Source organism: Caretta caretta, chromosome 8 (genome assembly GCF_965140235.1).
Source record: "Caretta caretta isolate rCarCar2 chromosome 8, rCarCar1.hap1, whole genome shotgun sequence".
NCBI lineage: Eukaryota > Metazoa > Chordata > Testudines > Cheloniidae > Caretta > Caretta caretta.
The window spans coordinates 34,143,980-34,167,523 of record NC_134213.1 but is presented as its reverse complement, the minus strand read 5'-3'; the positions used below and the strand labels follow the sequence as shown (position 1 = coordinate 34,167,523).

The 23,544-nt window shown below is 43.4% G+C and overlaps 1 protein-coding gene across 1 annotated transcript in view; it reads left to right on the top strand.

Annotated features, from left to right (window-relative positions):
* The first annotated feature begins 3,414 nt into the window (after positions 1-3,414).
* Positions 3,415-23,544, top strand: part of HSPA9 (heat shock protein family A (Hsp70) member 9) — a 34,556-nt gene continuing 14,426 nt past the window's right edge. Inside the window, exons 1-11 of the mRNA XM_048860479.2 lie at positions 3,415-3,789; positions 5,876-5,934; positions 9,578-9,665; positions 9,771-9,952; positions 12,251-12,375; positions 14,267-14,340; positions 14,426-14,532; positions 15,868-16,030; positions 16,831-16,923; positions 19,218-19,427; positions 22,517-22,744. Of these exons, the coding sequence (XP_048716436.1) occupies positions 3,709-3,789; positions 5,876-5,934; positions 9,578-9,665; positions 9,771-9,952; positions 12,251-12,375; positions 14,267-14,340; positions 14,426-14,532; positions 15,868-16,030; positions 16,831-16,923; positions 19,218-19,427; positions 22,517-22,744 (1,410 nt within the window). The 5' untranslated portion in view covers positions 3,415-3,708. The remainder of the gene's footprint in view (positions 3,790-5,875; positions 5,935-9,577; positions 9,666-9,770; positions 9,953-12,250; positions 12,376-14,266; positions 14,341-14,425; positions 14,533-15,867; positions 16,031-16,830; positions 16,924-19,217; positions 19,428-22,516; positions 22,745-23,544) is intronic.

Below are 23,544 nucleotides of genomic sequence, written 5' to 3'. Positions count from 1 at the left end.
AAAAATCAGTTAGGACCCAATGCTGTCCCCACTGAAGTCAATAAAAGTTTTGCTATTAACTTCCATAGGAGCAGGACACAACCCTGTGGCAGAATATTTTTGTAGAGTCTCTCCCTTCTTTGCACTAGCCGACTGGATCATTTCAAGGCTAGAACGCTGAGTGGCTCTGGAATAATTTGGTCCTGAAATGTTGTGAAGTGTCTTCACTAACCATGCCAACTAACATAAAATGGGTTAATTATATCTGCACACACTACTCCCTCTGACCATTTCAATTGCACTGCATTGCGGGTAACCATCCCACAGTTCCCTGCACAGCTCCTTTAAGAGGGGTTTGTGAGAGAACCTAATGTGGGTCCAGAAAGGTATTCTGGGAGACTGAGTCAATGTCACAGAATCCTCAGGGAGTCACATCAATGTATATGATGATGAAACGCACCCTACTGGCCCTCTTCTCTTCCTCATAGCCCCTCCTCACACCAGCACCCTTCCCTAGAAAGGCTCAGATCCAGGAAACTGCAAATATAGGACCCAATCCTGCAAGGCTCTGAGCATCCTCCATACCCTAAGAACTCAATGGGATTTGAGAGCACTGGGCATCTTTCAAGAGTTGCTCGGCATCTTGCAGGATGGGGTCAGAGTGACTGAGTGGTGAGGAGAATGCCACATTGTCTGTCAGGAAGTGACTGTTTCATCTATTTTGCTACCTTGTGGGGAGGACAAAAGTTAATAGGCGTCACAGCACAAGAGTGTTTTAAGGAGGTACTTGGTGAAGGAGAGATGGATAGGATCCATGGCAGACAAGGTCAGGGAAGGAATTGCATAGACAAAGATTCGGCAGGAGAATGGACCAGGTCTGAGAAGGAAGTGCATGGAAGGAGGGTTGGAAATAAGAACAGGGCAAGGAAAGAAAAGAGGCATTTAGAGGCGCATCAGTAGTGCAAAGGGGGGTGTAAAAAGACGGGGGAAAGAGGTGGGGAACCAAGTAAATTAATTCAGGGCATATTGAATTAACACAAAAGATCTTGCACTTAGTGTGGTGAAAGGTGGACGTGTGACATTTCAACAATGGTTCTTTAGATCATCCACTGGGCCTTGAGTCCAGCAGCATCTCAGGGCCCACGCAAGGCCACATCTGGAAATTGTAAATAGGGGCACTGACTTTTCAGGAGTATGCTCCCTGGCTAAAATCAACTAAAGATTCTGAAATATTAAACCACCAACATTCCAAGGGCACTGTACGCAGAGCTGCTGCAGGACACTTCAGTCTCTTACCCCTGCAGTGACATGGAGGAAATGTTTAGGCTCTGAGTTCAGCTACTCAAGAGAGCTGCTTTCTTCATTTGTTATTACAACATCCTTGTTGAGTACTGAATTGAACTGGCTGCTGCTTTGTTGATAGCAGCCTGTACAGTTAGTGCAACTGAGCCAAGAATTAGAGGCTCATTTTTGGCAGGATTGGATAGACAGTCTTTCTATCACTGACTCTGTAAATGAAAAGAAAACGAGGGATTGTTGCAGACAATGCTTCAGGACAGTTCCCACTGAGAACACTTTTGCTTTAACTGCAACCTTGCCAATACTTGCAAGTTCTTTGTCAATAATTTGAATTAAGTAGACTTTCTCATACTGCTCATCATTCACAAGAAGAGTCTGAAAGAGATGTTTCAGAGTAGCAGCTGTGTTAGTCTGTATCCGTAAAAAGAAAAGGAGTACTTGTGGCATCTTAGAGACTAACAAATTTATTAGAGTATAAGCTTTCATGAGCTACAGCTCCCTTCATCGGATGCATACAGTGGAAAATATAGTGGAGAGATTTTATATACACAGAGAACATGAAACAATGGGGGGTAACATACAGACTGTAACAAGAGTGATCAGGAAAGGTGAGCTATTACCAGCAGGAGAGCTGGGGGGGGGGGGACCTTTTGTAGTGATAATCAAGGTGGGCCATAAAGTGAGCTGTAGCTCACGAAAGCTTATGCTCTAATAAATGTGTTAGTCTCTAAGGTGCCACAAAACCTCCTTTTCTTTTTTCTGAAAGCAATGTAACTTTAGCATGGCAGTCTGCTGCCCCTGTCTGGTAATGTGAGAGAGCAGCACCAACAGACACACTTACATGGGTATATTGTTTGTACTCCCAGCTCATTTATCTATTTATCTGAACCCCTCCCCCTGATAGATTCAGATCCAACAGAATAGGGTTTCAATAGCTGAAAATTGTTCCCTGCCTTTCTGGCTGTGATGATCAGCTTCCAAACGTGACCGAAGATAGTGTTTGTTTCCTTAGAGAGACTAAAACAAAAGCTTTTAGCGTCGTGTGAACTGCACTTGTTCATATCTACTATGTGCTAATGGGAAAGCCTGTGCAAAAATACGGGGTAACAAAATTGGGGTAACAAAATGCACAAGTGGCAGAATTGGAAGTGGAAATAAACGGTTAAGAGCAGAACTGGGAGTCAGAACCTCTGGGTCCCATGGTGGGTTCCAACACTGACTCGCTACTTGACCCAGGGCAATCAGATGAGCCAAAATTTTGAAAAGTAGACAGTGATTTTGTGTCTCTCACTTTTGGGTGCCCAGCCTGAGACATCTTGGGCCCGATTTTCAGAACACTGAGCTACTAGAATCTCCATTGACTCAAGTTGGGCTCAGCAGCTCAGAAAAGCAGGCCCCAAGTGGCTGAGGTTGGGCAAGGGTCACTTTTGAAAACGCTGATGTGAAACACAGAGCGCGCTGCACCCGTGTGCAGCGGCAGGGCAGGTTAACAGGATAGCCATGCCATAACTGCTGCAGCACGAGGAGAGACCCCTCTTATGGGCAGTGTGGCCCAGGGAGCAGCCTTAGGGGCTCCATAGGCCATGCTGCCCATGGGCATGCCACGCTGGGCCAGGCAGGCCAGTGGCCCATAAGGCCAGTGTCCTGCATGGAGCAAAAGGGGTGGGGGGCAGGCAAGAGGAACCCACCCTGCTGTGGGGGCAGGCGTGACGTGTGTCACACCCCGGTACTGCCAGCAGCGAGTGGGGAGCCGAGCCGCCTATGCCTGCGCGGGAAGGCTGTGCCCGCGGAACTACATCTCCTCCCCCCGGGCTTTCCCCCGCAAGACCCTTGTCCCCCGGGGCTGGTTTCACACACCACTGGCAGCTCAAGTAGCAGAACCCCACCAGCCCCCGCTGGCAGCAGAGGACACGTGGTCCCTCGGCAGCCTTCCGACTGCGCATGCTCAGTAAGGTCGTCGGAAACAGCCACCTTCCGGCTCATCTGCGCATGGGCTGTACCGACCTCCCTGAGCAGACAGCGCATGCGCTCTTGAAGCGTAGTGTGCAGTCGCCCTGACGCAAGGCCGCTGCAATTTCCCAGTGTTTCATCTCGTCCGACCTTGAGTACGCCGTGCCTGTCAGGACCCCAGCTGTCCGGCACAGTGCCTGTGTGGAACTCCCCCAGGGTGCCAGCGCTTCACAGGAGGCTTGTCGGCCGCAGCGCGGGATCGGGTAGCGCGCGCGGGAAGGTGCCGCGCGGGGTTGCCGCGTAGTCTCCACTGCGGCGCGTGGCGCTAAGGCGTTGGTGCGGGGTCAGGCCTTTGTAGTCGCCAGCCCCGTCCGGGTGAGCTGACCCCGGCCCACGTGGGTGGAGGTTTCCAGAAGAGCCGCTGCGCAGGCCGCACTCTCCTCTCCGCGTGAGAGTCTCCGGCCCCACCGCACCCGGACCATGCTGAGCGCCAGCCGCACCGCCGCCCGCCTCCACCTGCTGCCCCGCCGGGGCACCGCTCCTAGCCCCGGCCTCGCTCAGGTGCGGGGCCGGGCCCCGTGGGGGGGCTGGTGCGCGGGGGCCCCGCGCGTTACCTGGGGGAAGTGGGAAGCGAGGGGGGCGGCGCCCTCCTCGTGGTGCGGGGTGCCCGAGGGTGGGGGCGGGGTGTAAGGCTCCCTCCGGGGGCCATGGCTGGGCTCTGCCGGCGACTTGCGCGGTGGGGCCCCGAGACAGAGGGAGGGGATGCCTAGGCTGGTGGAGGCCCTGGTGCTGGTAGCCCCGTGCTGAGCTCCGGGGCGAGTCCAGGGCCCGTATCCTGCGGGGTTGTGTAACTCTCCAGCTTGGATCGCTGCCTGTCCCGAGGCCACCTGGAGCAAGTCCTGTAATCTCGGCCTCGTTCCCTGTCCGTCCTGGCGGCCTTGTACTGCTGGGGGATGAGTTCATGGGTCCCTTAGGTGCTGAGATGCTCGTGATGAGGGAGCACCGGAGGAGTGGGGCGGCTGGAGATGGGAAGGGCTCTTCTGGAATCTGGGCGTTTAAAATGGATTTAACTGTAAGAGCAGGAGAGTTCTGATTTTAACACCCAGACTGATGAATGGGAGTACCTAATAAAGGTGGTTCAGCACAGAGTCATTGGCGTTTAGGGGGCGGGGGCTCTTCCTTTGACCTTCATTGTCGGCATGTGTTGACAGAGTTTAGTGCCAGAGTTCAGCTCTACTACTGTGTAGTTTTCAGCTAATCTCTTACTAAGCACATGTTTTAGGAACTGTTTTTAAAAGTAAAAAGCTTTGTATCTTTTTTGTCCCTCAAAAATTAAAAAAAAGTAGAGAATCTTTAGTTAAGGAGCATTTGTCAGTTGATATTGCTGACAGGCAAGAGATTTTCAAGGTAACTCGGTGGATTTGAAACTGAAAGACCCCCTTTGGTTTTAGTGGGAGTTGTATCTGGCCCTATAATGAGAATCTTAAATGGCTAAGAATTTCTACTTTTTTCTGGTAAATAAATATTATGCCCATTTTACAGACGAGGCAACTGAAGGGCAAATGGTTAAGCAGTTCAAGGATAATGGGGATCATATTGAGGTGGATATTCAAGGATAATGGGGATCAATGCTGAACAGCAGCCTAGTTTCTGAGCTCCTTGATCTGTGTACAGAGAGATACTCTGTCAAGATCTCAGGATGATTTACAGTGGCACAGCTATGGTGCAGCAGCTGTACTGCAGTAGCACCATAGTGTAGATACTTGCCTCATTGATGAAAGTGGTTTTTCTGCCAATATAGTTAATTCCCCTCTCCAAGAGGTGATCGGTAGGCCAACAGAAGTTGACCTAGCCATGTCTACATCAGGTATTAGGTCACTCTAACAGCAGTGCTCAGGGTGTGACATTAGTTACATAATGTAGCTGGATTCAGCCTCCGGCCTCTCCTCTTTTTGCTTCCTGCCTCTCCTCTTCTCACTCATCCCCAGGTCAAAGTGTATGCTAAGCAGGAGGGGCTTGTATTCTCTGAAGTATTAACAAAGCAGTATTCTCTTCTTATGATGGGGTTCTGTTTGTACTAAGATGTTACATGAGGTTACACACACACAAACACTGAAGTTTTTGTTCAGCATCTCTTAAACCTACTCGAAAGAATGAAACTCTGAAGCAATGTGGTCTAGTCTACCCTTTGAGGAAATTTCAAGAAACTTGGTTAATGTTTGTTTGCTGCTGGTTGCTAAAGAGGCTAAAAAATTCAGTTTTACTTGTTGCAGCGTTTGCAACAAGTTTAACTTGTGCATGTTCATAACAAGAATCTTCTATACCAGCAACTTGCTCAGCTTGGATAATATGGGTCTTAGTGTTCACATTTCATATAAACAACAAATAATAAAACTTAAGGTAAATGTTCTGTGGCTGTATAATATAACGAAATATTTTCTTGAGTCCTTGGTTAGTTTTCAGTTAAGTAAAAGGAATTTTGAAGATTAAACACACAGCTAATGTGGTGGTAGAGGTGTATCACATTTTATTATTTTTAAGGTAGCACAGCTACAGATCCTTTTAAATACTGGATGTGAGGTAATCTTACCCAAAATAAGATGCAAGAAACCTCTGATTGCTGTAATATCCTGACTTTATTTTATAGGCAGTCTGGAATACTCTCAGTCAAGATGTTCTCAGAACAGTATCAAGTAGGAAGTATGCGTAAGTATGTCTCCTCTTCCCTCCTCCCCGCCCCCCTTTTTTTGAGAGCGAGGAAAAGATTGAACTGTAAGAAAAACAAATAACTGTGTAATAGTCTTGATACTTAAATTGACTCCAGCTTCATAATCTGAAATCCTTGGTCAGATGTGTGTATGGTTAATTAAGGAGAAACAAAAAGTCCTCTACTGGCGCAGCATTTCATAGATAATCAGATACTAAGTATGGTAACAAATTTCCTGCTACACACACAGTTTTTAGACCTAATAAAATTCCAAACAAACCTATTTATTGGAATGCAAAGAAGATACTTAATAAAACCTTTTTAACATCATCTAATCCATCAATTAGTTCCATAGATCCCAATTAAACTTCTTTTGAAGCAAAAACATTTGTTTTGTGGGCATAATCAATACACACACCACTTCTCTCCCATCCAATATAAAGTAATAGAGGAAAATTGTGTATTAAAATTTGCAAAACTTGGTGCTTTCTCAAGACTGACTCTGTCTCCTTATTTGTTTCCCTCGCTTTTTCAGGAAACAGTTAGAACTCTGTATCCCTGAAAAGTTTATTCTATTTAGGAATCCCCCTTACTTATGAAATCAGAACATTACATGGGTGTGACAGATTACTATCTGCTAATCCTGATGTATCATCAGCATTATCTTCTGTTATTGTGTTGGAGAGGGTTCCACAGCTCTGCAAATCAGTTTACTTTCATTTTTTTTCTTTGAAGTGGTTTGTGCTCCCTCACAATATATTCTGCAGATTTTCTTAATTTATTAATCCAAGGTAAAAAATAAACCCAAAGATTCTGGTCTGTTATCTTTTTTTCATCAAGTTATATAGTTGATGTAACTCCTTTAGTACTGGAACCAAAAAGTTATGGAAGTGAGGTACCTCGGGTGGGAGGGGTTTGAGGTGAAACCCTAGAGGAAAAGCTCACACCTGGGGCTATCTCCTATCTTTGCTCACTGCATGTCTAATAAATTGGTGTAATTGCAACTGAAGGCAAGTTTTCTCAAGTAAACTAAGGAAAAAGGATATTCAACCTCTCCCAAAAGCAGAGCCTCCCTGTAAATCATTTCAGTCAGAAATATCACCCATCATGTTACCCCACAGTCAAGGCTTAAAAATGTTAGCATGTCTTTTTTCAGAAAGAAAGTTAGCTGTAGCTCTAAATACCCCAGGATCAGAGGACCTCAACAGGGCCTTAGTTCATCCTCTTTATCTATAGATTTTCACTTTTCCATTCTGAAAATTGCCTTTTAAACTAATCTGAGCACTTTTTATAGTCTCTCTCCTCCAGGCAGCTGCTTTCAAGCAGGTGTGACTATTAATGTCTGAATTATTAGATACAAATGAGAGGCTCTGACTACAAAAATCCTGGATTTCTGTATTAACTCTTCATAAATGTACTATAGCTTTTATGCTTGCTATATGAATGAATAAATCTGTTACAGATTTTCCAGGTTAGCATGCAGGGAATAGGCTTTTCATGGGAATTTGTAATCAAAACTGTGTGTAGGGGAACTATTGCAAGTGTCAGATAAAAAGCTACTGCCGGTAATTCTGATCAGTTTAACTTTTTTTTTTAGGGTTGTCGATTAATCGCAGTTAACTCATACTATTAACTCAAAAATTAATCACGATTAATCACAGTTTTAATTGCACTGTTTAATAAATTTCAATTGATATGCTGTTTAATATTTTGGATGTTTTTCTACATTTTCATATATATTCTGTGTTGTAATTGAAGTCAATGTGTATATTATATTTAATTACAAATATTTGCACTGTAAAAATGATAAACAAAAGAAATAGTATTTCAGACTGCACTACAAAATGGTATGAGGTGAACTTTCTCCTGAATGTAGATGTAGATTTTTGTTTTTTTGTTACATGACTGCATTCAAAAATAAAACAATATAAAACTTCAGAGCCTACAAGTCTACTCAGTCCTACTTCTTGTTCAGCCAATCTCGAAAATAAGCAAGTTTGTTTACATTTAAGGGAGATAACGCTGCCCACTTCTTATTTACAATGTCACCTGAAAGTGAGAACAGCCGTTTGCATGGCACTTTTGTAGCCGGCATCGCAAGGTATTTACGTGCCAGATGTGCTTCGGCCACCCTTCCAGAGGATGTGCTTCCATGCTGATGATGCTTGTTAAAAAAATAAGCGTTAATTAAATTTCTGACTGAACTCCTTGGGGCAGAATTGTATGTCCCCTGCTCTGTTTTACTTGCATTCTGCCATATATTTCCTGTTATAGCATTCTTGGATAATGACCCAGCACATGTTCTTCATTTTAAGAACACGTTCACTGCAGATTTGACAAAACACAAAGAAGGTACGAATGTGAGATTTCTAAAGATAGCTACAGCAGTTGACTCAAGGTTTAAGAATCAGAAATGCATTCCAAAATCTAAGAGACGAGGTGTGGAGCTTGCTTTCAGAAGTCTTAAAAGAGCAACAGTCCGATATGGAAACTACAGAACCTGAACCACCAAAAAAGAAAATCAACTTTCTGCTGGTGACACCTGACTCAGATAATAATGAACATGCACTGCGTTGGATTGTTATCGAGCAGAACCCGTCATCAGCATGGACGCATTTTCTTTTGGAATGGTGGTTGAAGCATGAAGGGATGACGTATGAATCTTTAGTGCATCTGGCACGTAAATATCTTGGGATGCCAGCTACAACAGTGCCATGAGAACGCCTGTTGTTACTTTCAGGTAACATAAACAAGAAGCTGGCAGCATTATCTCCTGCAAATGTAAACAAATGTATGTCTGAGCGACTGGCTGAATGGGCTTGCGGGCTTTAAAATTTTACATTGTTTTATTTTTGAATGCAGGTTTTTTGTACGTAATTCTACATTTGTAAATTCAACTTTCATGATAAAGAGATTGCATTACAGTACTTAGGTGAATTGAAAAATGCTATTTTGTTTATAGTGCAAATACTGGTAATAAAAATAAAGTGAGCACTGTACACTTCGTATTCTGTGTTGTAATTGAAGTTAATATATTTGAAAATGTAGAAAACATCCAAAAATATTTAAATATTCAATATATTCAGCAATATTCTATTGTTTAACAGTGTGATGAATCACGATGAATTTTTTTTAATTGCTTGACAGCCTTGCTTATTTTAGATTTACTCCCTCTCCCCAAGTGGAATTAGGCCTTTCATATGAAAGACTTGATGTTTAGGGATGTTAGAACTGATTTGACATCAGTATTTGAAGGACCACATTCACAAATAGCATACAGACTCTTAAGTATTTAAAGCGTGATGCTAGCCAATAAAAAGTCCAGGGGATTTCACAGTGGAACATCGAAAACGAGTAAGAATTTAGACACAACATATGCCTGGAATGACCAAATCTAATACAGAACCACAATTTGCTGATACTAAGTTGATTTCCAACATAGGCTCGGTTGTTCTCCAATTTCCTCTATTACTCTAGAGTGGAAAATGGATTTGCTTCCCCAACTGCAGGTAGAATCTGGTTGAAAGGTAATTCCTCCGCTCCCCACATCATCTTGCCGGGAGAGAAAGCTTTTTGGTTGTTTCACTGGTTGCATCCTCCTTTAGCGGTAACCCTAACATTTGTTTTAAATATATTTTGCAGCTCAGAAGCAGTCAAAGGTGCTGTTATTGGTATTGATTTGGGCACAACTAACTCCTGTGTGGCAGTTATGGAAGGAAAACAAGCAAAGGTGAGTAACTACTAGTGTATAACAATTTATCTAAGGGAGGGAATCAGTGCTGCCGCTTTTGCAGGTGGTTTTCCTGCGTTATAGACTCTCACCATTTTTACGTAGGTGCTGGAAAATGCCGAAGGTGCCAGAACTACCCCATCTGTTGTAGCATTTACAGCTGATGGTGAACGATTGGTTGGGATGCCAGCTAAACGACAGGCTGTAACTAACCCACAGAATACATTCTATGCTACCAAACGTCTCATTGGACGGCGCTATGATGATTCTGAAGTACAGAAAGATATGTGAGTAAAACTAATTAACGTTATTCCCCAGTTCTGGAAAGAGAATTTGCAGAGTGCAGCATGCCCATGCATGGCCTAAAACAAAGTGCTGTTTCTACATGGTGGGACATGGTACTCGGTGCATAGTATCCCATGTTTGCTCATATTCCTCAAAAGTTTAGCCTGTGTTTCACTGCATTTATTAATGATGCTTTTTAAGCTTTTTAGGGGCGGACTTGTAATTGGTTCTTGACAATGCAGTATAGCTGGTGCTGTCTGCATTGGCAAGAGGAATGGATCAAATGACAAAGTGCTGACTGTACTTTGTACTGTACAGAACCCTGAGAGCCCCTGCCCTGAGGGTTTCCTGCATCTTACTTCTGATTGAGTCCGCGTTGTATAGAACACTGCACACGTAATATTCACTGAATTACAAGGAAGGTTATAGTTTCTACATAATGTCTGTCATATAAAAGTTCTGAGCAGATGCCTTGTGATTGGAATACTGAATAGCTGTTACCTTTCATGAGAGGGAGAAGAACAGTAATTTAATGGCCACTTCTCTCTGGATTGCAATTCAGTTCTAGTGGCTTGTCCTACTTGAAAGCTATTTTCCTCACTTTAGTAAACTCTCATAATACAAAAACATTTAATGAAAAGGAAAGCAGCATGCCTGCAATTTATTAAGGAAATACTTTCTATCTAGTGCATAAAGTAACCTGTGGAATTTATTGTCACAGGATATTGGAGGCCAAGAGTTATGGGATTCAAAATATGGTTAGATATTGAAGTGGATGAGAAATATAAGCCAACCACTAGCTAATGGGGGGGGGGTGGGCTTAACCTACACCTCTGGAAAAGATTTCTATTATCTCTTAATTTTCCACCATTGGGTTTCTTGCATCTACCTCTGAATCAGCTGATGATGGCCACTGTCAGAGGATGGCTTCTGGACTAGGTGGACCACTTGTTTGATCTTGTTTAACATCAATTAAAGTTTGCATAATTGCATTCATGGCACAGTTTACACTGGGATTCTTAAATGAAACTGTTCAGGTTCAGTGCTCATTGCTTTTATTGTGTGCCCAGAAATTCTTATGTGTTTATAACTTAATGTAGATCCTTAATCTCAGCACTTTCTGCAAAATACTGCAGAAAGTTGGGTGTACCTGAGTCTATAAACTGAATCTTCTGCAGGTGTTTTATGCAAAATTACTCTGTCCAACACAGATTAGTGTGAAAGTTTTTAAACATTCTGGTTTTTTGAAGGTATAGGCCTTACGTTATTTTGGACTTAAGCAAGTGAGAGGTTCTGATAGTTATTTTTACAGCACTCCGAAAACACTGTCTTTGCCCCAGAGAGCTTACAAGTCTACTGTGTAACAAAAAAACCAAACAAACGAGTTGACATGCATATAAGAAAAAACAAAGGAGCTGGGGGATGTGAAAGGACAGGTTACAGTGAGACTGTGTTGCTGGATTAGAGTAATGTGCACACAGATTGGGTTCTAATCATGACTTCTGTAGCAACGGCACATTTTAGGTCTTGTGTAAGTGATAAAAACTGAGTGTTCTGGTAGGTACTCAGAGAAGAGCAATGGCGGAAGAGTGGCTGAAAGGAAAAGTGGGGAGGACAGCAGTAAGGAACTTAATGGGCAGCGAGATTGGGCTGCGTAGCTGAACGGTTGCAATGCTAGAAGGGTAGAGTGAAAGGGCCACCAACTGCAGTGCAGCAAATGAGGGCTCCAGAGTCCATATTTCAGAGTTGAGTGAAGAGTGGTGTCAGGAGGCTGACAGCCTGTATAGGGCCCTTCGGGAGGGAGCAAATTGGACGACCCTGAGCTTACTCAGGGTTCTTGCCTGTAACTGATGCCAGGATACATCAGAGCTGAATCAAACTCATTGGTATTGACCTTTTCCAAGAAATGCAAAGATCCTGGATGGAAACCATTGCAAATAGTATTGTCAGATGCCTCCCTTACATCTGAGGCTGTTAGGGGAAGGTTTACTGTAGGATCTCTCCCTTTAAAACCAAGGTGTCACTATGTTTTGCCAATTTCAGATTAACCAGCAATACCAGCTGTGTATTCACCGTAGGGCTTAGACTCATGGTCCCTTCTGGCCTTTTAGTCTATCATGATCATCTAGTCTGACCTTCTGTATGTTGCAGGCCACAGACCATCGGCCACCCACTCCCTGTAATAGACCCCAGCCTCTGGCTGAGTTACTGAAGTCTTCAAATCATGATTTAAAGTCTTGTTTGATGCATTCAGTGTTATCTAGACAAACTTTACACAATGTGAAATTCTTGTGTTTCAGTAAAAATGTTCCTTTTAAAATTGTCCGTGCCTCTAATGGTGATGCCTGGGTAGAAGCGCATGGGAAGCTGTATTCTCCAAGCCAAATTGGTGCCTTTGTATTAATGAAGATGAAGGAGACTGCAGGTTGGTACAGCAAGGTGTTTACCTTGTTTAACTTGTTTGAGCACAAGTTTAACCATGGTATTGGTACTAGGTGTCTGATAAATATATTGAGCATACTACAGCCCTAATAAAAACTTCCTTCTAGAACCCTTCTAAACCATGGCCTGAGTTACATCAGATTTTGTAGGGATAAGGTAGTAGGCTATGTTTTACCCTCAGGGAGAGTGAAGGACCCTTAATTTTGTTCTGACCAAGTCAGGGTATTTGACAGAGTTACAGCTTCAGGCAAAGCTTTATCTTGATTGCTCTTATTCGAAGTCTCAATTTGCAGAGTCTTGAAATACGTGTTTCAAACAAAATGTCAGTCATGTCTGCAGGCTGTGAAGTAGTGCACACTCCTTCCTCCTCCCAGGATCCTGTACATGCTTATTCATCTCTTCCAGATAACCGTGCATATTGTGAAATTTGCCATTTACAAACTCCTAATACTTGCCTCCTTTGGCATAGCGGCTGCTGTCACAAATACCTACTAGCCTTTGGTCTATACAGCAACTATTTGACTTCCTATTCAGACAGGGTTCGGTCCTCTGCCTAGCTAGCTGTAACATGTCAGCTTCCTAAATCTGCTGCTTTTCTACACGTGGAGTTAAGCTCTGCCCAGTTGCATTATGTGGCTAGTAGACTGATGGGAATGATGATGGGTGGGTTGGTTCTTACATGGCTAGTTGATATCAGTCATCAAGAGAAGAAATGTTAAAGGGACCTCATGTTGTGAAGTACTTCTCCCTAGCTAGTGGTGGCTGTGGAGCTCTGCCAGGCCGATGGCCCACAGAGCTGGAGATTCTTTCCCCTTCCATGCCTACTGTGACCTCAAGGAAATCCCCCAACTACAATAGGGTGGGGTAGTTTGACATTTAGTTTTGGAGCTCTCACTGCTCCTCACCTGCTGTCTGGGTTGGAGAGTACTTGTGCACCCCAATATCAAGTGATGACAAGTAAGACTGCACGTGGGTGTTGACTATACATAGATTATTCAGCCTTGCAGTAGCTACCAAGGCCTAGCAGGGATGGAAGGACAGGCCTAGAAGACTGAGTTGCAGTGTACAGCAGGGTAGAGACTGCCTACAGATTCTGGAAATGGCAGTCTTTAGTGTTGTGCAGCAGGCCAACCGATATCCCAGATAGGCCAGTCACCGCAAAAGCTGTAAACTAGATTGGCTAGAAATGCTGTAAGGATATTAAAGCAAATAAAGTACTGTGACGTCTCTGGGATGGGTAGTGTGCATCCAAATATTTGAACAGGTTTGTTGTGTTTAGTGATGACTTTCTACTTCCAATACTAATTGAAAGAGAACAGCAAGTTGTGATATTGAATAGGGATGTGCCAGAAAACTAGGAGCTTTTCTGATTAACCATAAATTACATTTTTATTTGCCAACGTTAATCTGCAGTATATCCTTCTGCTGTGGAAAATACTTATACTGGACAAACAAATCATACAAATGATAGCCAATGGGTAAGCAGTCTGTTGACCAAATATAAGACATTCCAAAGTAAAGGAATAGCCTCAGGATTGTTTTTTACTCCCTATAAAAGCAAAGTCTGCAAATGTTATATGTGAATTCACACTAACCAGTTTTGTCTGATCACTAGTGGAAAGCATAGAAATGTCTTGAGGTGACTGCTATTCTAAGAGGTCACGAGCTCTTCTATACTGTGACCCCCATGTTAAAAATGGAAAAAAGCTTTGGGACCCTCTCCCATCTCTCCATAAAAGGAGGGAAGTCACAAAGCCCAGATTGAGGACCCCTATTCTGTTTATAGCTAAGGGAGTATAAACAATGTACCAACGATTTAGAGTGGGTCTGAAGTTGTTGTTAACTACAATAACTTGCTGTTTTTTCTTTTCCAGAAAACTACCTGGGACACTCAGCAAAGAACGCTGTCATCACTGTCCCTGCTTACTTCAATGATTCTCAGAGGCAGGTAGGGTCACAAGCTCCTGTGTTTCCTGTGTGTGTAAGCAGAGATTTTAACTTCTCTCACTGGTCAACTTTCTTCTCTTTTCCAGGCTACTAAAGATGCTGGGCAGATTTCTGGACTCAACGTCCTGAGGGTGATTAATGAACCAACTGCTGCTGCCCTGGCTTATGGTCTAGACAAGTCTGAAGACAAAGTGTAAATGTCTGCTAGTAATCCCCATCCCTCTTAGCCAGAGCACTTTAGGGTTCTGTTTTGTAAATAATTTAAGACTTTGTGTTTCTTAAAATCCTAGTTCAGACTTAATTGCTCAACTAATCACACAGTAATCTGTTTTATGCAGTTGCTCTCAGAGCTTTATTCCATTCTTAGCAGTTTTAAAAAAAAAAAACCCCGAATCTTAGATGTTCGTTCCAAAACTGCATCTTAAATTAGTTAGCAGTAGTTCCACAGCAGCACAACTGCACACCTCTAAATTAAGCACACTGAACCGTGGTTAGTAATAACAGTTTCTTAGTGTGGTTCTTCAAGATGATTGAGTTGAGAGGTTTGTTATATTTAAGCTTAAATGTGGCATAAAAATCTCTATCCAGGTTCTGGTTTACTGTCATGTAGGCGACAAGATCTCTTCCCTGGAAAGCATTTGTTTCCTGATGTACCTGTTAAGAAATTTATTTTTATTATCCTCTGCATGTCAGTATTACCATAACAATTTTGCTGTGATAGATCTTACAAACTGTAAATTCATGTTGAAGAGAATTTTTCTTAGTTTATAGTGCTGTGTAAGCATTCTCTGCTTCCCCCAGCCTTTCCCAAAAGCTGTCTGATAACTCTGAAATGCTGGGGCTTTAGCGCCATACCTTAATTTGCCTTATGACTTTATGGGAGGCAAACCACAAATGTTCTCTCTTTTTAATACAAATGTTAAGGCTGGTTGAACTGCAATATCCAGTTCCAAACTTTCTAGTTTGGTCAGTGGTAGGCACAGAGTATTGGTAAATAAGAAGTTCCCCTGGAGAAGCCTTCCCTAGTAAGGCAGGTAGTAGAAATGACCAAGGTTACATAATGGCAAAATCATATAGTCCATGTGCACCCAGAACTCTCATTTGAAGTCAGAAATTCCAGATGTGCATGGAATGGGCTGATTATGTCAGCTTGGTGACTCCCTCTTTAGAGAAGGCTTCTTTAGGGGAAACTTACTATTCATCAGTACTCCAGGAGATGAAATAATTGAATAGTACAGTAAACCAGGTGCTGAAATTACATAGTGGGCATGATCCTGCATTCCTTGTGCACCACAAGCTCTCAGTTTAAATAGGAGCCAGATGTCTTCAAATGGGGACTTTTGGTGTGTAAGGAATGCAGGATCAGGCCCACTATCAGCCTTCATCTTTGTAGACAATAGCCTATGCATGCAATGTAAAGGTTCACATGACTGTCCGCACCTCCGTCTCATGAGTTTGAAAGTGTTCAAGCCAAAAGACTTTGTCTTTAAAGGGTATTGACATATAGTCTCTCTGTTTTCTGTCTTAGTATTGCAGTGTATGACTTGGGTGGTGGCACTTTCGATATTTCTATTTTGGAAATTCAGAAGGGAGTCTTTGAGGTGAAATCTACCAATGGTGACACTTTCTTGGGTGGTGAAGATTTTGACCAGGCCTTGCTGCAGCATATTGTCAAGGAATTCAAGAGAGAGGTAAATGAGATCTGTTTGCACAGATAACATGCCATGTGTAATTTTGATTGTGTTACTAAGAATGCTTTGAAAACCAATTCTCAAAGCTAGGGAATCTCAAATTACTTCAGAAGGATGAGGATCCTCTTCTGTATTGGTATGTTTTGAGTTTTAGTTGACTATTAACCTAAATGCTAAAAGAGTAGGGTATTAAAATTACTTGGATTGCTCTTTAGTATTCTGCCTCATATTTGTCAAAAAATAAATACGAATTAAAGAGTGGACATCTCACAGGAGTCTAGGTCAAACAGAATAGCAAGACTTCTGCTCTTCTGTTCCTTTGACACTGTCTCTATGGGGTTGTCCTACAGATAATTCACCCCCCTTTCATATTACAAGGGAATTGGCCACATAAATCCATCAGTGCTGCATGATGCTACTGCCTAATAGATGGAGCACAAGGGTGGCAGCTGGAAAATTTGTGCAGTTTAATTATAACTCAGTCATTGATCCAGTGTTACCTTCAGCAAGGTACGGTGTCTGCTCCAATACTTCTAATCGTTAATGGATATATCACTACAAAACTACTTCACTTGGTGGTTAGGGCTAATGTATGTAAAATGTGAAATACACGTATTTATCATTATGGTTACAAGTGTGGGGGATAAGCAGACAAAGCACTAGGACTCAAATTCTAATTTTTGCAGATGTCTTTCTAGTACAGTGGGGCAGGGGTGACCTACAGCAAATATCAGCTGCAGGCTTCTGGGTTTTTGGAGACTGACAGGTTTTTTTGTTAACACACATTTCTTATTGGTTAGACGGGCATTGACCTGACTAAAGACAACATGGCTCTTCAGAGAGTGAGAGAAGCGTCAGAAAAAGCCAAATGTGAGCTCTCTTCATCTGTGCAGGTGAGATGACTGTACAATAAAGTGCATTAGTTGGCCACTTTGATATGTCACTTCGCACATTTTATTTAACAGGTAAAAGACCAGCCAAATGCGAAGGCAGTAATAAAACAAACTTGAGTATGTGCAAAGGACATCATGAGGGAAATGCTTTGATAAGCTAGTATTGGTATTAACAATCTGAGAGAAAACTGAACATCTGTTAGGTGATGCAAGGTAATTGCTTGAGGCTTAGGACAACAGCGGCAGTTTCTGCCTCCGGGATAGGAATATTAATCCTGTAAGCTTTGACCCCAAAATATGTCCTCTCTCTCCTGTAGGAATATCTGACCTTGTTCTCATGTCTGCATGCTACTTATTCCAGAACTCTGGAGGGCATCAAGGAATTGAATTGCTGATAATCCTGCTTCTGATACATTCTGGCTTTACTTCTAGCTATTCAAAATCTTACAGTTTTAAATGTAACCACTGACTGAACCATTTATTTGCATAATGAAGAAAATCTGTTTTTTAAAAAAACTACTCTTTTAAAAGCTGCACACAAGGGAGTTAGTCATGAGACTGAGAGCAGATTCCAAGGATCGCTTCCCCCACGCTCTGCTTCACCTATCAGATGCTTCCAGACCCCTCTCTTTATCCGTTGCTAATGATTAATTATTTTTCATTGAAGGGAGCAGTCTCATTTAAATGTTGTTGAAGTCAACTAGACAGTGTCTGAGTTCGAGTCTTTGTTTCCAATTTCCAGGATTTGAATAGTGTTAAGAACTGTTATTTCTGAGTGGGAGTTTTCTTTGGCAAAGTGGGGAGATCACAGGAAGCATGGTCCTTAGGTCAGTCACAATGGATACATAGTTCTGACAAGGGCATAACAGATTCTGGTTTGCCAGCTCACCGGAGAAAGAAAATACACTACATTAGAAAATACACTCCATTCTGCCAGAAAATGCTTCTGTACTGCACCAGTAAGAGTTAAATAAGGAAGAGCCTTCAGGAAAGTCTTCTGATATGACTTTATTGACTTTGCTATTTAAGAGGAGAGAGCTTGGCTTTAGTCTATAACAAGGGACCCGTTCTGATTTTGCAAACTTTCTCCATCAAGTTCGTGTGTGTGTGTGTGTTGAGGCATTAATGTTTTGCAGTGATTTGTAGTGTCAGCATGACTCAGCACTTTTGCTGCTGTTTTGCTGTGCCTCACTTCAAATTAGTGCAATGGACTTATAAGCAGGGACACTGGATTTTAAACCTCTTGCATAAATAGTCAGAGAAAATGAGCATTTTAAATTGTAATGCCTGGTGCTTAACTTTAAATGGAAATCATTGTTTTAAAATGTTCAATTGGCTTTGTTCTCAAGCATAAATGTTATAAAATAGAGATTGTTTGGTTTGTGAGGAAACAGTTTGTTGTTGCTGAATGTTTAACCCCAGTGGAGTAGGCTGTCTTGTATTTAAAAAAAAAAACACATTAGAAATGGTATTTGGTGAATTTTTCTATACTCTCTTAACAGAAAATATGCATGTGCTCTATCTTGCAGGGTTTTGTCACTTTCTTCTACTTCGATTTTTTTTAACCTCTGTGATGTGAAATGTGAAGCTCTTGATAAAAAACATTGCATGTAATAAGGTGCTAGTGGGTTTTTGTTTCTAGACTCCCATTCCTGTGTGTTTACACATGTTGGTTACAGCAAACAATTCACAGCTCTGCAAAGTTACTGTGAACAGGGCCTGACTCAGCTTTATAAAATTTAAAAAGGTAAATGTACAGTAAAGTTCCACCACTGAAGAAACTGGGTAGAATACATGAGATTTGTCTTAACCATAGAGATTCTGTGGTTGCACTTAATGTTAAGTTTCTGTTTAGATGTAGTTTATAATAAGTTAACTGATTACCCATTTATTAAAATGTCAATCGTTAGATTTTTAAAGTCTAATGGGTCAATGGATTGCTTATAGCCATGGTTATAAACATCTAACATAAGCAGATCATGTCTGTAACCTGCTTATAATATTAATAATTTATCCTTTATAAGCCATTTGTAACTGGAACCTTAATATAAAAGGTGACCAGCCTCCTTAAACTGAGGCAATAGGGGATGGGGTAAAGATATACAGAAATCTTAAAATATGTGTAAAAACTCAGTATGTTTTTCAAAAGAGTCCTAAAGGTATTCTTACAGAAACCTGTTGGCTTCATCTGTAAGTGATCAGTTATCTGTTGAACTGTGACAACACTGAAAGCCACATATAGTTGCTTGTCTTGATTCCCTGCTTCTAATAACCAGTGAATTCTTGTTTTGCAGACGGACATTAACTTGCCCTACCTTACTATGGATGCTTCTGGACCAAAGCACTTGAACATGAAGCTGAGTCGTTCCCAGTTTGAGGGGATTGTAGCAGATCTGATCAGGAGGACAGTAGCACCTTGCCAAAAAGCCATGCAGGATGCTGAAGTCAGCAAGAGCGACATTGGTGAAGTCATTCTGGTTGGTGGCATGAGCAGAATGCCTAAGGTATGGCATGTTCCTGTGTGACACAAACCACTTAACACCTTTGTCCAAGGATTGAGTCACTTTTATTTGTGTTGCACAAAAGCATTTTAAAGGGAACCTAAGTCCTAATTCCAGAAACTTTGGCGATGCTGTAGGTGAAGGGCTGTCTATATAGTCAGCAGGATGAGTGGGTAGGGGGGACATGATCAGGCATGCCGCTCATGTGACTAGAATTTCTACTCCCTCCTTGGGTTGGTGTTTGATCCATGGGTCTGTCTGGAAGATACTGCTGATGGAGTTAACCTTCCCAAGACCAGTGAGAGTTGGCAGGAGTTACAAATTTCTGTTCCTGGCTCCTGCTGCCTGATGTGGACTGAACACAAGCAGTGCTGTTGAGATTTAAGAATTTAAGGCTTTCTCTCTAGCCTGCGAGAACAGCTGTGTGGTCAGTATGCTGCTGCCAGACTTGTGACTTTTGTGGAATTCACCCCCTCTTGTCAACTTAGCTTTGCCATCTAGAGATCTTGTAGGTTCACTGTTCTGGCTGTCAGCAAAGTCATTCTGTCACCTGCTGTTAATGCATAATTGGGTATGTGTTTGCTCCCTGGCATAAGCGATGACATGTTTCACTGGCCTTGTGCTCTTAGCACTGGCTACCTAGATATACTTGACTCTTGTATACTGTGGTGATAAGCACCAGCAGGTGACTTAGACTTGCTTTGCTGACATGCAAAGTCTTGAACATTTAGGACCCACCTGCTGTTAATTTAGTGTTCTCAGATTCCAAGCTCCAAAAAGAACTGTTCAGTTCCCCTGAAGTCAGTGGGGAACATGCTTGTGCAAGGGTGTCCTCAAGAATGTGGACTATGCAGCTGCTGGAGGTCTCTTAGGGTGCATCTACACAGCCAAAAAAAAAAAAGACCCATGGCAGTGAGTCTCAGAGCCCGGATCAACTGACATGGGCTTGTGCTGCAGGGCTAAAAATAGCAGTGTAGAGACGCAGTGTGGAGCCCAGGCCCCGAAATCCAGTGGGTGGCGGGGAGATCTCAGAGACCAGGCTCCAACCCAAGGCCAAATGTCTATACTGCGATTTTTAGCCTTGCAGCACCAGCCCAAGTCAGTTTACCTTCGCTCTGAGACTCACTGCCATGGGTTTGTTTGTTGTGTAGATGTACCGTCAGTTATTCACTCCCAGTCTGTGGAGAACAGTAAAGACTGCTTTACTCTGTAGGTGCTGTGGTACTCTTCAGATGTTATCACCATCTTACTGTGACTGACAGCCATCCAGGATTCAGAGTAATTTGGTGGGAAGAGTCTGCCTGGGAGTGATTACTTCAAAGCGCTGGCTACACAGCTGCTTTCAGAGCACTAGCAGGAGCCCCACTAACCCAAGTCTGTTGATGAGGGCTGGGAGGCTGCTCCTGCAGGTGCTCAAATGCTGTGTAGACATACTCTGAGGTTTCAATGACTGTAAGGTTTGCAGGACAGAAGTCACTAAAAGCTACTGTCCTGGCCAAAGTCCAGTGATTGCATCCTCCCTTATTAAGGTCCCTGCAGTTTAAACTGGGCATAATATTTTCCTAGCCTTCTGTCTGAGTCTCTTATGTAGTGTTATACACTGTGGCTTTATTTCCATGGTGGGGGAAGCCCTTCCTGAAATACTGAGAATCCTTTGGGAGTGGAAGACACTACTTAAATGTCAGTATCCTATTTATACCTTTCTAGCACCATGTGGCCTTGCAAGGTTACATAACGCTTCCCTGACTACTCTCACTCAAAGCTTTAACTGCAGGCTGAGTTGAGCACAGCCATACCGAAATCTGCACCTGTGTATTGCACACAGTAATGTAGCTTTCTCCCTCTTGTACTGCATCTTGCCCAGTTCACACCACTGCTGGGTGGTTCACACCATCCCATTCACACCACTGCTGGGGTGGAATTTGACATTACTTGAAACTGCTCTCACACAGCCAGTGCTCCAGGAAACGTCAGGTCTGTGATCAGAAGTAATACTTCCCCTTGTACTGTAAAACATGCCCCCTAGGGGGAAGATTTTCAGTTAATTATATGGTCTTCCTGTGTGTTTCACTGTATCAAGGGAGTGTTCATGGGCAGATGAGCTGGAGCAGTGCTCACAGCTCCCCAGGAGCTCAGTGCTCGCTTGTCCAGAAAATGGCTGCTCCACAAACGCAGCTTGGGATGCAGAGGAGCTGTGAGCATCAGCTAAAATCTCAGTGGTGAAGGTGGGCCCCTTGGAGTGGAATTGAGAGCCGTGTAGGGTGTTTCAAACACCCAGCTGAGTTTCTGTCCTGATACTTCAGCCATGGATCTGATAAATTCATCAGCATATTGTTCTGAAAAGGTGGAGCGCAAAGTATCTTCTGAAACACCACATTAAGTAAGGGGCTGGAGACATTGTTGCCCTTCATATGGCTTCATTTATTCTTTAATACACTAAACAAGATTAGGTGTGTCCTCTCCTTTCTGTGGATTTTCTAGCCTGCCCCATGGTTCTGTGCTTGCTATTGCATTTCAGTCCCCGGAGCTGGTCCCGGCACTGGGGAGAATAAGCCTGGAATATGCTGACTTGTGCCCAGCTGGGATAAGTGATCCCTGTTTTGCTCGAGCAGAATGTTGCTGCGTTATTGCTGTATGGTGAGCTAGGGGTCAGTGTAGGTGGGAGTATTGAACTCGCAGGGGGCTAGTGTTCTCCATTCCCCTCCTTGGGTCACTCACTGCTGGCTATCTGGGTTGGAAACAGTATTCCAGGGGAGGGGGCTGTCTGTCTTTTGGCCTCCTAGGTGATGTAGGTGTAGGGCAAATATGGGTGCACCTGAATCCACTCAGCTGGGTGCTAGGAGGAGCAAATTGAGGGCTGGGGGGAGTAGGAGCCAGTCATGGGCCTGAAGCTTAGTCTCATACGTCACTGGATGGCAGAAGTAGTAGGGGTAGGGGGAAGGGAACGGCAAAAGTGTCAGCTGGTTGGAGGGCAGATAATGAGGGGTTCCTTCCTCAAATACATTTTTTATTATGCCATGGGGTGGGCTGTGGCAGCAAGGCTGTGATAACAGGAGTTCCCTACACGTCGGCTGTGTTCTGTACTCATTCAGGTGCAGCAGACTGTGCAGGATCTGTTTGGCCGTTCTCCTAGCAAAGCAGTTAATCCCGATGAAGCTGTTGCTATTGGTGCCGCTATTCAAGGTGGCGTGTTAGCTGGTGATGTCACCGATGTGCTGCTGCTGGATGTGACTCCTTTGTCCTTGGGAATTGAGACGCTGGGAGGTGTCTTCACTAAGCTCATCAACAGGAACACGACAATTCCAACCAAGAAGAGCCAGGTGAGGTTAAACATCGTGGCAACTGTCTGCTTCTAATGGAGTTCCTGGGCTGTTGTCTTAGGGACAGCACAATAGCAGGCATTGGGTGCCCATGTTCTATTTCTGCCCCTTCCCTGTATTTAAGTCCCATGGGGACACTGTGATCAGTGTGCTTTTTCTCCCTATCCATGTTTCCCAGGAGGGTCAAAGTCATGCCACTCAGTGCTTTCCTCATAGCCCAGCTGACGAAACTGAACAGCTTAACAGTTTCACTCTGCTGCCTGTGATAGCATGACTGGAGGAGCACTATGTGCAGAGGTAGCAGCATGGGCATGATCCTACAGTTGGGGAGGGAGAAGGTGGGACACCCAATATGGGGAATAGGTAAAGGGCGTTTGGAATTGAACACACCTTGAAGGTCCAGCTGGCTTAATAGTGGTAGCATTTCTGGGCTCAGGGCTAAGATGAGTTCTCACTACAGCAAGGCTGGGAGCCCTGTTAAGGCAGCCCTCTGCCCCAGAGAGAGAGGATATGCCTTGTGTTGCTCTCTGACAACCATCTGAGGCTGAAGGCTTCTTCAGCTAGCTAATGAGGGTCACTGCAATATGCAGCTATTGGGGAAGAGAGCAGGGAATCCCAGACGAGTCTCTTCTCCTTTCCACACCCAAAAACCTAGACAGAATTCAAGTGGAAGGAGAGGCTGAAATCCAACACAAAATGAGGCCAATTAGTGAGTAACTCTTCTTTGTCGGGGTGGAAGTAGCTTTCAACCCAGTAAACTCAACTTCCCTCCCCCCTCTTTAGAAGCATGAGGTGAGAAA